The 14,446-nt window shown below is 32.0% G+C and overlaps 1 protein-coding gene across 4 annotated transcripts in view; it reads right to left on the reverse strand.

Moving 5' to 3' along the window:
• Nucleotides 1–5,341: 5,341 nt before the first annotated feature.
• bdg (bedraggled) overlaps nucleotides 5,342–14,446 on the reverse strand; it is a 99,891-nt gene continuing 90,786 nt past the window's right edge. For all 4 annotated transcript variants that reach the window (XM_065511004.1, XM_065511002.1, XM_065511000.1 and 1 more), the window contains exons 6-8: nucleotides 6,314–7,092; nucleotides 6,010–6,236; nucleotides 5,342–5,955 (exon numbers count right to left, since the gene is read on the reverse strand). In XM_065511004.1, coding sequence (XP_065367076.1) covers nucleotides 5,439–5,955; nucleotides 6,010–6,236; nucleotides 6,314–7,092 — 1,523 coding nt within the window. In that variant the 3' untranslated portion in view covers nucleotides 5,342–5,438. The remainder of the gene's footprint in view (nucleotides 5,956–6,009; nucleotides 6,237–6,313; nucleotides 7,093–14,446) is intronic.

Here is a 14,446-nt window from a genome sequence, read left to right on the forward strand (position 1 = left end):
TATTTTTTTTTTTAAATATTTTTTTTCGAAAGATCGAAGAAATAGCTATCTATACTATTTGGGACACATTTTGCTAAGAACAATAGGTAATAAGTTACATGGATAAGAAAAAACCCCTGTTTGACCAAATTGTCAAAATTTTACCCCCTATAACTCAGAGAGTTCTCGACCGATGTTGTTGAAAAATTGTGTCTGAGTTACTATCCAATAGAGCTAACCTTGGTGCAAATTTCATCCCGATCGGAAGACATCGATTTCAAAAGTTGGTTCACTTGACATGAAATGCCCCATATACAAAATTCATGTCAAAAAATTTTATTATTTTATTCCATAATTATTCATAGCTCCCATATAAGACCCGCTTCCGAAAATCACTTTAAACATACAAAATTCATGATAAATAACTTTTATATAGACACAAATCACACGACCTAATTTCATGGTGATCAGTCCATAATTGGATTTGTAATCCAGTTATTGAGCAAAAAAGGTGAAAAATTGGTAAAAAATTAAAAAAAAAATGGGAATTTTTGCGATTTTTAAGGCACTGGATGCACCTTTTTCGGGTAGGTATGTTCCGTACTTTTTTTCTACTATTCAATATCTACAACTTTGCTTCAGCCACAAGAGATATTCCGTACGGTATACGAGATATAACCGTGCTAAAATATAGAAAAAGTGATAAAAATCCACCTTGAGGAAAAAAAATTCGTATGGCCATTAAATTAATACGGCAGCCAACTTGACAAAACTAATGATGCAGAAGTTCTTATTTTTGGGGCTACTTTCACGTGCAATTGTCAGAATTGAGACCCAAAGCAATGAACTGAAAAATGTTGTACTGTGTAATTTGAGCCATTAAGGATTCCTGTTTAGAGTTGGGTTTATTAGCTCAGTGAAGTGACCGCTCTTTTCAGCTCAGCTCACTGAAATGAACTAGGTCGTTCTTTTAGCTCATTAGCTCAGTATGTTGTATAATGACCACTTCATTTTGAGAATTGCTTGTAGTGAATTAAATCGATTATTTCTGTTGTTAGTTGTAAAAACACACAGTCTTTTATTTTACAATTAGAGATTTATGCGTGAAATAATTGATTAAAATTTTAAAAAATCAAATTGTATTTTATTTAAACTAATATTTTTGCGGAAAAAAGAGTTAATTTTTTATTATTTTTAATTTCCGATGGTAAGCAAATGTTTAGACAATATTTGTTAAGCAGAACATTCACTAACTATAAGGTATTATTTTACCACAAAATAATAAAATTAACAAAAAACTCAAGATATTAACTGGAATTTGAAAAAGGAAAAATATTTTGATGATCTGATAATTCTGATCCCATTTGCATAATGTTAGTTATCAATTGGCAAAATATATATTTTTTACCTGACTTTTACAACTTATATACATATGTATATATGATCAACAAAATTTCTACTAAAAATAAGAAAGAAAAATTGTTTTGTGATACAATTTGTATAAAAATATTTTCAACATTAACTTAATTATTTTATGATATAACAATATATACATAAATAGAATTTCTGAATTTAAGGAATAAGATTTTATTGTTTTACGAAATAAAAAATAACGTAAAACTGTCATTCCAAAAAACAGGGAAAACCCACGATAGGTCGCTCATGGCGGCTGACAAATGTTCTGTTGATGTAGCAGTATAGTAAAAATGTGCATAAGATATATGTTTTCTAAAAAAAGTGATTGAAATAATATTGCTAATTTAATTAAAATATCTGTACTTTGTTTTTTTTTAATTATGTTTTTTGGTAGATATAATCCCACTAATGTATTTTTGAAATAGTATTTATTTTACTAATTACATAATTTCAATTACAGTTATTATTTTAACAATAACAATTATGTATTTCCCTTTTTCATTATTATTTTATGAAATATACTTACAAACTGTAGCAATACTCTTTCTTTATTTCATTCTACATCACCATACCATAAATAAATTCAAACTCATTCAATAGCACACATATAAAAATTCCTTCATGAAAACAAAAACTATTTGAATAACTCTAATAATTCTTGAAACAATTCATACAAACGTTGTATCATATCAAAGCAAAAATATATTCGCGGCAGCATACGATCATATACATACATAACAAACCTACATTCGAATGATCGTTTTATTTTTGTAGGACACAATACTCACTCACTTTTCAATGTCAGTGAGCGAAAGAATGTTACAGAATTGACGAGTAAAGTGAAACATTGAAAATGACAAATGAATGTGCTTGTGCAGATCTTTCATGAGTACTGAAAGAAACATGAGCATAAAACGCTCTGTGCTCAGTTGAAAACGCTCAGTGCTGAGCTGAAAACGCTCAGTATGATGAATGATTCACTTCGCTCAGTTGAGTGAATCGTTCAATTGAACTAGGTCATTCATGAGCTACACAACTCTACTCCTGTTGAAATAAATTCGACGATTGAGCCATTAAGGACTCCTGTGGACTGTAATAAATGAATATATAATTTTTTTTTTCAAATAAATGTGAGTCATTAAGGACTCCTGTTGTTTTATTAAATTTTGAGCCATTAAGGACTCCTGTTGCCATTAAGGATATATTTATTTAAATTAATATGGGGATAATCCCGAAATTATCCATCCAAAAATGGTGTATTGAGCAAGTGGAAGCCCAGGGCTCGTATGTATCTTCTCTTTTAAAATAAGCGGAGCAACTTCAGGTCCCAAAACTAACGCTACATTACCCGAGTGATTAAAAGTTGGATCCGCTAACTGAAACCCTAGGAACGGTTCCAATATCGAGTCCGGGACTGATACAGCGGGAGTCTTGATGCGGTTAATTTTCTGAACTTTAGCCGTTATATAGAGGCTTTGAGATGAGTCATGAAGTGACTCGATTTTCACCCTACAGTACTCGTTCTTATCAATTTTAATCACGGGCAAGTGAAGTTTGGCTATCATTTCAGCACATATGTAACTGTTTTGACAACATAAGTCCAAAACAGAACGTAAGACAACTTTAGATTTTTCTAAACATAGCTTGACTTGCAAAGTCGGCGAAAATGAAACTGCCTGACGTATTGGCACCTGATTTAAATTGGAAATCGGTCGCTTTTGAGTCTTCGAGGTGGTATGAGTATGGAGTAAAGAATTATGATTTTTTTTTGCAATATTTGCAGGAGGCAATACTCTTGCAATTTTGACTTGTATGTCCGCTTGACAAACAGCGAGAGCAAAGTCTATGCAACGCTACAGTGCGTAGCTTGCGTTCCATACTCATATCCCTGAATTTGTAGCAAAATCGAAGAGAATGGTTCTTATTACAAAAGGGACATTTACGACTCGTACGATTATGCAAAGAACCCTGACCGGTCGAATTCGAGCCCGAAGATTCCACCTGTTCAATACTAGGATGGGTTGGCGGTGGAACTATGGATGGTTCCATTTCTACTGTTATAGTTGGCGTATTGCTAACAATAACAGGTGCGACGGTTGTCTCCGAAGTGGACGGAGCTGGCAAAGGCTTTATATTATCTAGAGTTGCTACTTTTATTGAATCAATGATAGGAACCGATGCGGTATTGGCGACATCCATCGCATCATCGTAGTCCAAAAGACCATCATCAAACAAATCGGTAGCAACATCCATAGTTGTGGTAGCAGCGTTCATTTTCTAGTAAAAGGAAAAGGTTAGTAAAAGTAAATTGATATAAAAGTGATAAGTGAATTAAGCATACAAAACAACAAGTTTAGTTATAGGTAGATAAACGACACCATTTGATGTGCGAACATCCGCGTCGAGAACGCGACCAGTATAAACATTCACAACAATACCTAACCTCCTCGCAGTTGCCGGTAATTGCTCATTTCTGATTACGACTAGATCATTTATAGCAATATCTTTTTGTGGTACTTGCCACTTATATCCTTTATGCAAATTCACTAAATATTCTTCTTTCCATCTTTTACAAAATTGATGAATGAATGCCTTATGTTTACGATAACGATTTCTGTCCAAATTATCTTCCTCGGAAAGGTCACCCTAACCTTTTCCTTGTTGAAAAAACATTAACAGACTTTTTTCGCGAAACATCAATAGGTCCCGTCAGAACCCAACCAAATACAGTCTTCTGAGCCATTAAATTTCGAATTATATTTTTCTGAACTTCGCCAAGTATTAGATGCGGGTATAAATCAGCTCCTAGTAGAATATCAACTGCCCTGCTTTGATAAAATTTAATATCTGCTAATTGCAAATTAGGTAATTCACTTCTTATATCCGAAGGACAATTAAAAGAAGGCAAATTACCAGATATCGAAGGTAAAACTATAACAGAAGTCTCCAAATCAATACTTTTATCCCATGGTAGGCGTTCATATTGTTCAGGTTACGATGATTTTCGTCAAACAACCCGAATGTGAACAAAAGAGCGTTATGGCGCTGGGCCCATAACCTGTTGTCAATCAGTGGAAAATTACTTTAAACTACTTTAAAGAAAACTAACGGCACAACACTTGTTATTATTGTGACTTCATATAAACGACTGCAATGTATTTTTAATATTCTATAATAACTTCATATCATAGTAAGTACATTGTATATAACGCTACCTAAAGCTCTACTTATACCAATGTACATTATATATACACACATACAAAATAACATTATTAACATAAATTCATTTAATGTTATTTAACAGCCAATGCTGCTGTTTGAGCTGTTGTTAAGAACATCGCTGTTCTACAACAGGTTTTTTGTTAGGAGGAGCTTTGACCACATCCCAAACATGATTTAGCTTCATTGAATTTAATTCATCTTCAACAGCATTCTCCCATTGTTTTGTATCTGATATATTAAAAATGTCTTCATTAGTTTGATGCACATTATTTTGAACCTCTTCAGCATTAAACCCAGTAATGTAATCAAAAAGTTTGCCGAGCAAGCGACTTATTTTTTCACTTCTTCGTGTTTAATTATCTGTAGAGGACACATCTGTAGCTATGTCTCACTAGGAGCCGCAGAACAAAAGGTACTTTTTTGAAAATTTAAAAGTTTTGGGAAATTGATTTTTTCTAGAAGATTTCAACCCAAATATTATAAAAATACCAAAAAATCAATTCGTAAAAAATTCAAAGAAGTACCTTTTGTTCTGCGGCTCCTCATATATAGATAATAATATAATTTCAATTTGAAAAATTTGTATATTTGCAAAAACTCAATAAAAACATTTTTTGTCATATGTATTCCATAAAATAGACAAAATCCTCTATCCATAGATATATAACATGTCGTCCTTATGTTTTTTATATATAATGTGGTGTGCATTAAAAAAGAGTGACTATTTATACTAGTGATCGCTTTAATTTGCAATTAAAATAATACGGTTTATTTAAAGGAAATAAACCACCGTTTTTAAGAGGTAAAAACGTAACAATATATTAAATCACAGATGTTGAATTTTGATTTGGATATTCGTTAATAACCCCTGAACTTAAATTGGGCGGCTCTGCGTTTTCAACCAAATTTTCTATGGAACGAAATACGGATTCGGTCTGTGGATGAACTGAATGTGATACTCTTCTTCGTCCTAGTGTCGAAGATCTGAGAATAGTTATGACATCTTCAGCTGTATATGGGCGCTCGTTTAGTGTCCGTGAAAATCTTCTGTTAGAATGTGAATCGAAAGTATTAGCTTGAGCTGATAATGGACGTTCAATTTCCTCCTTAAAGCGGCGCTTATTAAGCAATTGCTTGCGACCTAATGAAAGACTGCGACTACGAAGTAAATTTAGAGAAGGTCTATTTTCAATTTCGATTGCTTCATTTATGCTAGTATTCATTTCATTTGCAGTTTCAGAGCGGCTAGATAAGGCTGACGTGTATGACGCCTGCTCGTTTAGTGTTTCATGTTGAATTCCCAGTGTTGGTCTTGGTCTTTCGCATTCTCCTAAAATACTAAAAATTTATATTTAATTATGAATTTGTATAGTTAATTATAACATCGATTACCGCCTAACACTGCGTCTTAAAGTTTGGCGTAACATCTTTGATAATCTGGCACCTGTTGCTGTTGTATATGAGGGCGGTGGTGTGTACTTAGGTGGGGCGTCGTCTTCAAAATGTCCGATTGCAGAATTGTTGTGGTTTTCATTGCGATATCTCGAATGCAGGATATTTCTGTTAGTTGTTCGTATACTTTCAACATTATCTAAAGGTCTATAAAGCATTTGAATTCTCTAAAAGAAAAAATACATTTTAAATTCACTTTATATATCATTGTTATATTTAATTTTTAAAATCAACTTTAACTTACATCTAAAATATCTGGAGGTCCTGAAGTTAAATACCGGTATATTTGTGTAATGGCTGCGATAGGCACTAGTAGCAAAAATCCAATCTGTGTTAAAGCACCTACTTTTCTCGACCAGTAACTAAAATACGACTTTCCACGCCAGTAGTACAATTGGCTAGACAATGAAGTTTTATATTCAATTACAGCTAATGTTATCAGGCCAATGGGAAGCAAAACATTCCAAGATAGTGCTAAAAATGCTGACATGGATCCTGACATTTTTAAATCGTTCACAAGATCATCACCATTATATGGACGACCACGAATAAGAAAAACTCCAAAAATTTCGGCAGCCCATAAAACCGGCATGAACCAAGCTCCACCCAATAAAATATCCATATAGTGAAGTAATGTAATACCAATTTCTGTTGCAAAAGGTATACTGAGCAGAAGACCAGTAAAACAACTCAGCAATACTGCGCTTGACGAATTTCCTAAGGCACAAGAAATAGGTTTCCACATAACGCATAATTGTGATACGCCAAATAAAAAAAATGTTATAAATATAATAGACGTCCATATCCAGGAAATATTTTCTGTAGAAATTGCAACTGCAGCTGGTAATAATTCAGTGACAAAGCGTAAAACCTGATAGCCACTCACATTTTTAATATCTGTATGTCGTCTGTATACTTCTCCGATCAGAGTGGAATAATGTGGTACAAATTTGGTTGGATACGAAATATCACTATTAGGAGATGAATTCAAAGAAAATATTGCCGAATAGTGGTCCGGATTTTCTGAAAAAAAAATATATATATATATCAAAGGTTCGAAAGAATTAATTTTGAATTCACTTATAAAAATAAAATTTTGATATCTTAATCATACCTTAAAATAAGTTTTTAACTCCCATTTTTCACGTCTACTAATTTTTTAACCTAAAGTTATTGACAGTTTTCATACAAAAATCCTTACTACAGGCAGTATAACTTTAGCTTAAAAATAACCACACATCGCACAGTGTCAGATTTTGCCAATTTAAACTCAAAATTTTGTTTGTGTTTTTTTGCTAAAGTTTCAATTCAGTATGAGAGACAATTGTCCAAATAATAAATAAAAGCATATCAAAGTGAAGAAATGTGAACCAAAACGGTACTCCGGATGTCGTGTATTTTACAGAAAATAAAAATCTAATTTCTAACCGCTGCATGTTCACTAACTTTGAACAATTATAACATTTTTGTTTTTGAATATTTTTGGCCATTTTTTTTGTTTTTTAAAAGTTTTTTTTAAGAAATAAGTGAGAATAAGTTTTCGTTTTATTGTAAGTATATCTGGAAAGTGAGAAATCTTTCGTGGACTCAAAAATATAGAATACCATTTGATTCCAGAGTTCTGTTGTCATCACATGATAAATTGGTATATAGCCTACTGGAATTACAAAATATTTGTTGCACCTTTTTGCATACACCATACACATTTTTCAAAAGTTCTCAAAGATAGTTTTCAGTGTTATAGTTGTTTTTCAAGGTTATGTTTAAGGGTTAACATATTCCGATTTTAGTAAAACTTTCAGACTATATTAAAAATTATATGGACTATAATATTCTGAATAGGTTTTACTTAAAATTCATAACAGTAAGGAAATTGGTATCATTCGCCAAAATATGGCCAAATAATTAGTTTTACTCGAAAATTTCTAAATTTAAATCGCAGCTACGGAAAACTATAGGATATTGTCATACTTTTTTCATATTTTTATTCCCTATTATATTCTCAATAAATTCCAATGTGATGACCAAAAAATTCTGAAATTAGCTTAACAAGATTTTAAAATGGAGTTTTGAAACTGCCGTTAAACAAATTACATTTTTTTGGTCATACCTGCGAATAGGTTAACGGTATCCTACGAAGACTAAAACTCATATAAAACTAAATATGGATATATTTTAAGTAAAAATTAGCTATTTTAATATTTCTCAAAATATATTAATTTTGTATCTACATTTCTTGTTCTAGTGGCTTGAGACAAGTTAATGGCCTGGGGATTTTTTTTAATAACTATAACATTTTTTAACCAATTTTTGCTTATATATCTCATTAGAACGTACTCATTTCAATTCCTTAAAATTAAATTGCAAAAGTAATTACGTAATGGCTAAATTTTTACAAAAAGTGAAAAAAATTAATTATTTCCCCTTGTAAATGCACCTCAAAACTTCAGCGTCGCACAGTGGAGCCCGTAGAACAAGTGAGGTTGCAAAAATCAAAATTTCATGTGCCCCTAAAAAATATTGAATAAACCTCTTTTACAGTAAATTGCTCAACGATTTCAAAAATGCTACTCTAATTACAATCAGATTTTTGGTTCAGAAGATATAGCCCTTCAAAGTTAATTGATTTTCAGTTTTCAAAAAAACAGAACATTTTTAGGTAATTTGGTCCGCTTTCAGATACAATATATCGAAAACTATATAACTGATCGCCATTATTTTTGATTCTTTTGATAAATATATTTATTAAGAAAAGAATAAACAAAAATTGTACTGTTTGCTTAGTATTTGTCCAGGTAAATCGATATTTACCAACTATCCATTTTTTCAATATTTCTCAATTTTGAAGGAAAATAAAAAAACTATCAATTTCTATATTTGCCATATTTTCAAAATAAGTTCTTAGATTACTCCTTTACCTAATGCAAAAAGTACTTGTCCCATTTTTTACTAGAGGTAAAATTTTGAAAAAATGCAATTTCAATATTTCTCAACTTTGATGGAAAATAAAAAAACTATCAATTTCTATATTTGCCATATATTCAAAATAAGTTCTTTGATTATTCCTTTACCTAATGCAAAAATTTCCAGCTGCCCGTTATGAAAAAAGACATGGTTTCAAAAATGACATATGACCGTGAAAAAACAACCAACAAATTTTTTTTTAGAAACATAAAAAATTTAAAAAAAAAAATTTTATTTTACTTCCCATAAATTGATTTTTTCACAAATTTCAACTTTGCTAACCCATAAGTTTGCAACGAAAAAACTCAATAGTATTGGTTTTTAAACCACTTTCACCACACTCCTCAAACACTCAGAGTTGTAAAAAAGCGACCTTAAAATACAATTTTGAATAGCGCTAAATCATTCACTCACTTTGTGTTTTCAATTCAATATAAATTTTATTTATTGCTAATACAATTCAAATAAGTATATTAAAGGGATTACGGTGTGGGATTGATAGAAATATGCGCGCTTAAAAATTATTTGTACTTGACCGTCGCTTTGTACTAGAATGACTGAATTATAAGAATATGTTTTAATTTACAAGAAGTTTGCAAATTAGATGACTACGTGACTATAAGCCGCGAACCGTTATCCATTTTTATGTACATTTTTGGTAATAAGATATATAAAAAATTAATAATATGCAATAGTATTAAATTCATGAGTATTTGTATATATACAATACATAAATAGTTACTACATAATATGTATAATAATAATTTATATTTTTGAGCGATTTTCGAAATGGGCCTTATATGGGAGCTATGACCAATTATAGACCGATTACCATGAAATTAGGTCGTGTGATTTATGTTTACATGATAGTTATTTAGTTGAATTTTATGTGTATACCAAAATTTTTATGAGATTTATGCACGTTAAAGTGATTTTTGAAAGCGGGGGTTATATGGGAGCTATAACTAATTATGGGCCGATCACAATAAAATTTGGTGACATGAATTCCGTATATATAAAACTTATTTGGAGCAAAATTTGTAGATATACCCATATAAATTAAACATTTATGACCGATAAAGTCCAATTTCGGGAGGACATTTGTATGGGGGCTAGGTGAAATAATGGATCGATTTCAGCCAGTTTCAATAAGCTCCGTCCTTGGACCGAAAAAATTACATGTACCAAATTTTATCGAAATATCTTCAAAATTGTGACCTGTACTCTGCGTTTAATCGACTCAGATGCCTGGAAGTAAGTATTAAAATTACTTACATACTTCCAGGTATTACCATGATGCCTGTTGTTTCTATTCACAGCACAATAGAATCATTTAATCGAAACCGAACTGTATGGGCTCCTAGTGAGTGGCCTACAGTTATTTGAAGTGCAAGAACAAACCCTTACGGTTATGAGTGTATATCGTTAAAGCACTCTGATTTTCTAAACTGGAAAATGTTTTCTGATCTGCTTCTTTCAAAGAAAATAAAATTAAGCCCGATGCGGTCTGCAATTCTACGGTCAGTGGACCCCTTCCGCTATACAACACAGAATTAAAAATTTCGTCACATAAATTCAATGATCGAAAAACTCTTTGCAATAAAAATAGTATTCCTCAATGTTTTCATAACGAATATATTGGCCTAAAACATTACCAAAATATTAAAGACGCCTTAAACGAAACATATGAAGAAGATGTGCCTTAATCTCCTAATCACCTACTATATTATGTTAAATCTTTACTATGATTTATAAAAAATGTTTAATTTACTGCATACTTTAAGAAAATATAATTTTCGAAACTTAAGACAATATTTTTTCTTAGTAAAGTATTTATCGTATGCGCCACAATTTAGTCTCAGCTGCCTGTAATAGAGACGGTAAAAATAACGTAAGCTCCAAAACAAATTTGATTTGATTTTTGCGATTACGTTATTTTCGCGGTTAAGGCTCGATATGGTGTGTATATTTTAGAGAAAAGGAGAAAAATAGTTATAAAAAATACGATAAATTACTACAGAGATTTAAGCTGCTGATTTCTATTTTGAATTAGCTGCAACAGTTCCCTCCATCGTAATCGAGTTCGGTGAGTCGAGTCTACTTTCAGAACCGCTACTTACATCCAATACTGCCAACTTTGCCACAGGGTGTTCAAGGATACTATTCTTTGTTTTCACCGTCGCTCTTCTTACTTGACCATCATTGGCTACCACTGTGTCGGTCACAATTCCTTTCGGCCAAGAATTTCTAGGATGACCTGGATCTACGATGACAACGATATCGCCAATTTTAATAGGCGGCTGCTTAGCAAACCATTTACTACGACGATCAGCAAATTCTTGTGTTTTATACCAGCGTTGTCGAAGATCTACGTTTTCATTTGATATCGGTTTATATCCATCTGAAAATGCAATCAATAAATGATTTGGCGTAATAGCTTGATCATCGCTGCATTCAAGAGTGACGTATGTCAGTGGGCGACAATTTATTATAAACTCTACCTCACACAGAGCACTTTTGAGACTATCATCGCTAAAATTTATTGATGGAAATATACGTACAACGTACTTATTATTAATCTGACCAATCTCTCCCAGGCACCACACATGTGTGGTGCAGCTGGAGTGTTGAAGAATGAGAATGAACTTTGTTAATATTATAACTTGTTTTATATATTGTAAATTGAATCAATATAGTTTGTTTTAATTGTAATATTTATTTAGAAAATTAGAAAATAAATTTTCACTTTTTGACTGTCTTTCTAAATATAAGTATCACATACTAACAGGTTTTGGGCCCCTCCGCGATATAAGAGTTATGTAGTGCGTGAATATAAAAGTGAGTTTAAGAAGAATCAAGATTTAAGAAAACTCAAGATTCAAGATATTTCAAGACTCAAGATTTAAGATATTTCAAGATTCCAGATGTCAACCAACAATCAAATTGAGAAGCTTCGTGGAAGCGAGAATTATGAAGATTGGAAATTTATGGTTGAGGCATATTTCCAAATGAATGGTCTTTGGAATGTTGTCCTTGGTACTGAAACAATGGAGGATAAAAAGATTCAAGCAAAATCTGAATTAATACTATTGATGGATAAGACGATTTATCCCCACATTCGTGATTGCAGTAATGCACAAGAGATGTGCAGTTCACTAAAAACTATTTTTGAAGATAGCGGACTGGTAAGAAGAGTGGGATTAATTAAAAAATTTTGTTCTACAAAATTGTGCAAACATTGAAGAATACGTTAACGAAATTATAACGACAGCCCACAAACTAAGAGCAGCTGGCCTCAATGTCGACGAAGAATGGGTAGGTTCAATGTTGTTAGCTGGATTACCAGAAGAATATAATCCAATGATAATGGGAATTCAAAGCTCAGGTATTAAAATAACTGGTGATGCTATCAAATTAAAATTATTACAAGATGTCAAAAAGGAATCAACAGACGTTGCTTTAGCTGGCCAAAAGAAGGTATTTAAAAATAAAGGACCTAAATGCTTTAATTGTAACCAATATGGACACATTGCTGCAAAATGTCCTCATAAAGGGATGAAATCAAAATTTAAGAAAAATGTAAATGCGATGTTGGGTTGTTTTTCTGCTCGAGATTTAAACAAAAGTGAATGGTATTTCGATTCTGGAGCAACTGCACACATGTGCTCAAATTCGAAATTTGTTGCTGATAATTTTCAAGAAGAAAATGCTGAAGTAACCATTGCCAATAATGAAACAATGCAAGTAATGGGTAAAGGTCAAGTTAATATGACTGCTCAGATTGGAAAGAATAAAGAGGAAAATGTTAGATTCCGTGAAGTTCTCTATATACCAAACTTGTATGTCAATCTATTGTCCGTTTCAAAAATAGTTGACAATGGTTATGAAGTCGTATTTAACAAAAAAGGTTGTAAAGTTATAGACAACACTGGCAGCATTATAGCAACGGGAGATATGGTTAACGGTATGTTTAAATTAAATATAGCAAGCAACAAAGTACTTATTTCTGAAGTAAAAACTCAAGAATACAATCTGTGGCATAAACGACTTGGTCATGTAAATGATGAAACTTTAAAGGATATGAATTCTGGTGCAGTTGTTGGTGTCAAATACGAGATAAACAAACAAAATTGTATTACTTGCTTAAAAGGTAAATTTTCAAGATATCCATTTAAGAATTCCGGAACTAGGTCAACTGAAATTCTAAGCTTAATACATTCAGATCTTTGTGGACCTATGGAAGAGAAGTCAATAAATGGTTCAAGGTACATGTTAACATTTATTGATGTCTTTAGTAGAAAAGTTTTTGCCTATTTTATTAAAACAAAAGATGAAGTTTGTTCCAAATTTTCCGAGTTTAAACAATTTGTGGAAAATCAAACTGGAAAAAGGATAAAGGCTTTTAGAAGTGATAATGGAACTGAATACTGTTATACCAAAATGAAGAAAATTTTTATAGAGTGTGGTATTGAGCATCAAACGACAGTCCCATATACGCCCCAACAAAATGGTATGTCAGAGAGAATGAACCGAACAATTATAGAGAAAACTAGATGTCTGCTAATTGATGCCAGTTTAACAAAAAAGTTCTGGGCTGAAGCTGCAAATACTGCAGTGTATTTAATAAATCGTACTCCTTGCAAATCATTGAATGATGTCAGTCCTGAAGAGGTATGGTCTGGAAGAAAACCAAATTTAAAACATCTAAAAGTGTTTGGATGTAAAGCTGTGATACATATTCCGAAAGAGAAAAGAAAAAAGCTTGATGCTAAGGCAAAAGAAAGCATTTTTGTTGGATACTGTACTCATTCAAGAACTTATCGTTTTTATGATGTAAATCGGAACAAAGTCGAATTAAGTAGAGATGCTAAATTTTTTGAAGACAAGTGCTATTCTGAAATGCCTACTGATGATTCAAAATTTTATGTATTTCCTTGATGTGATTCAGTGGGGGATGTAGATGTTCAAATGCAGCCTATAGAATTAAGTTCTGATGAAACAAATACAAATTCTGAAGAGATTTCAATCATTGTAGAATAGAGTAACTCAGAAGAAGAACAATATTTTTCAGAAACTGATGACACAACATTGAGAGGATTAGAAGATCAAAGTATTGATTGGGCACCTGGACCATCGATGAGAAGAATCACATCTCCAGAAAATACAAGGAAGTCATCGAGAGTTCCAAAACAAGTACAAAGGTTTGGTTTTAATGTGATTCAAGTTGATGAAGAACCCAAAACAATGAAACAGGCACTAGAAAGTCCTAATAAACAAAAATGGCAACAGGCAATGAATGAAGAACTAAATGCATTAATAGAAAATGGAACGTGGGAGATTGTAAAATTACCAAAAGGCAAGAAACCTATTGATAGCAAATGGTGATATAAAATCAAAAGGAATTCAGAAGGTG

The sequence above is a fragment of the Calliphora vicina genome, chromosome 5 (genome assembly GCF_958450345.1).
Source record: "Calliphora vicina chromosome 5, idCalVici1.1, whole genome shotgun sequence".
Classification (NCBI taxonomy): domain Eukaryota; kingdom Metazoa; phylum Arthropoda; class Insecta; order Diptera; family Calliphoridae; genus Calliphora; species Calliphora vicina.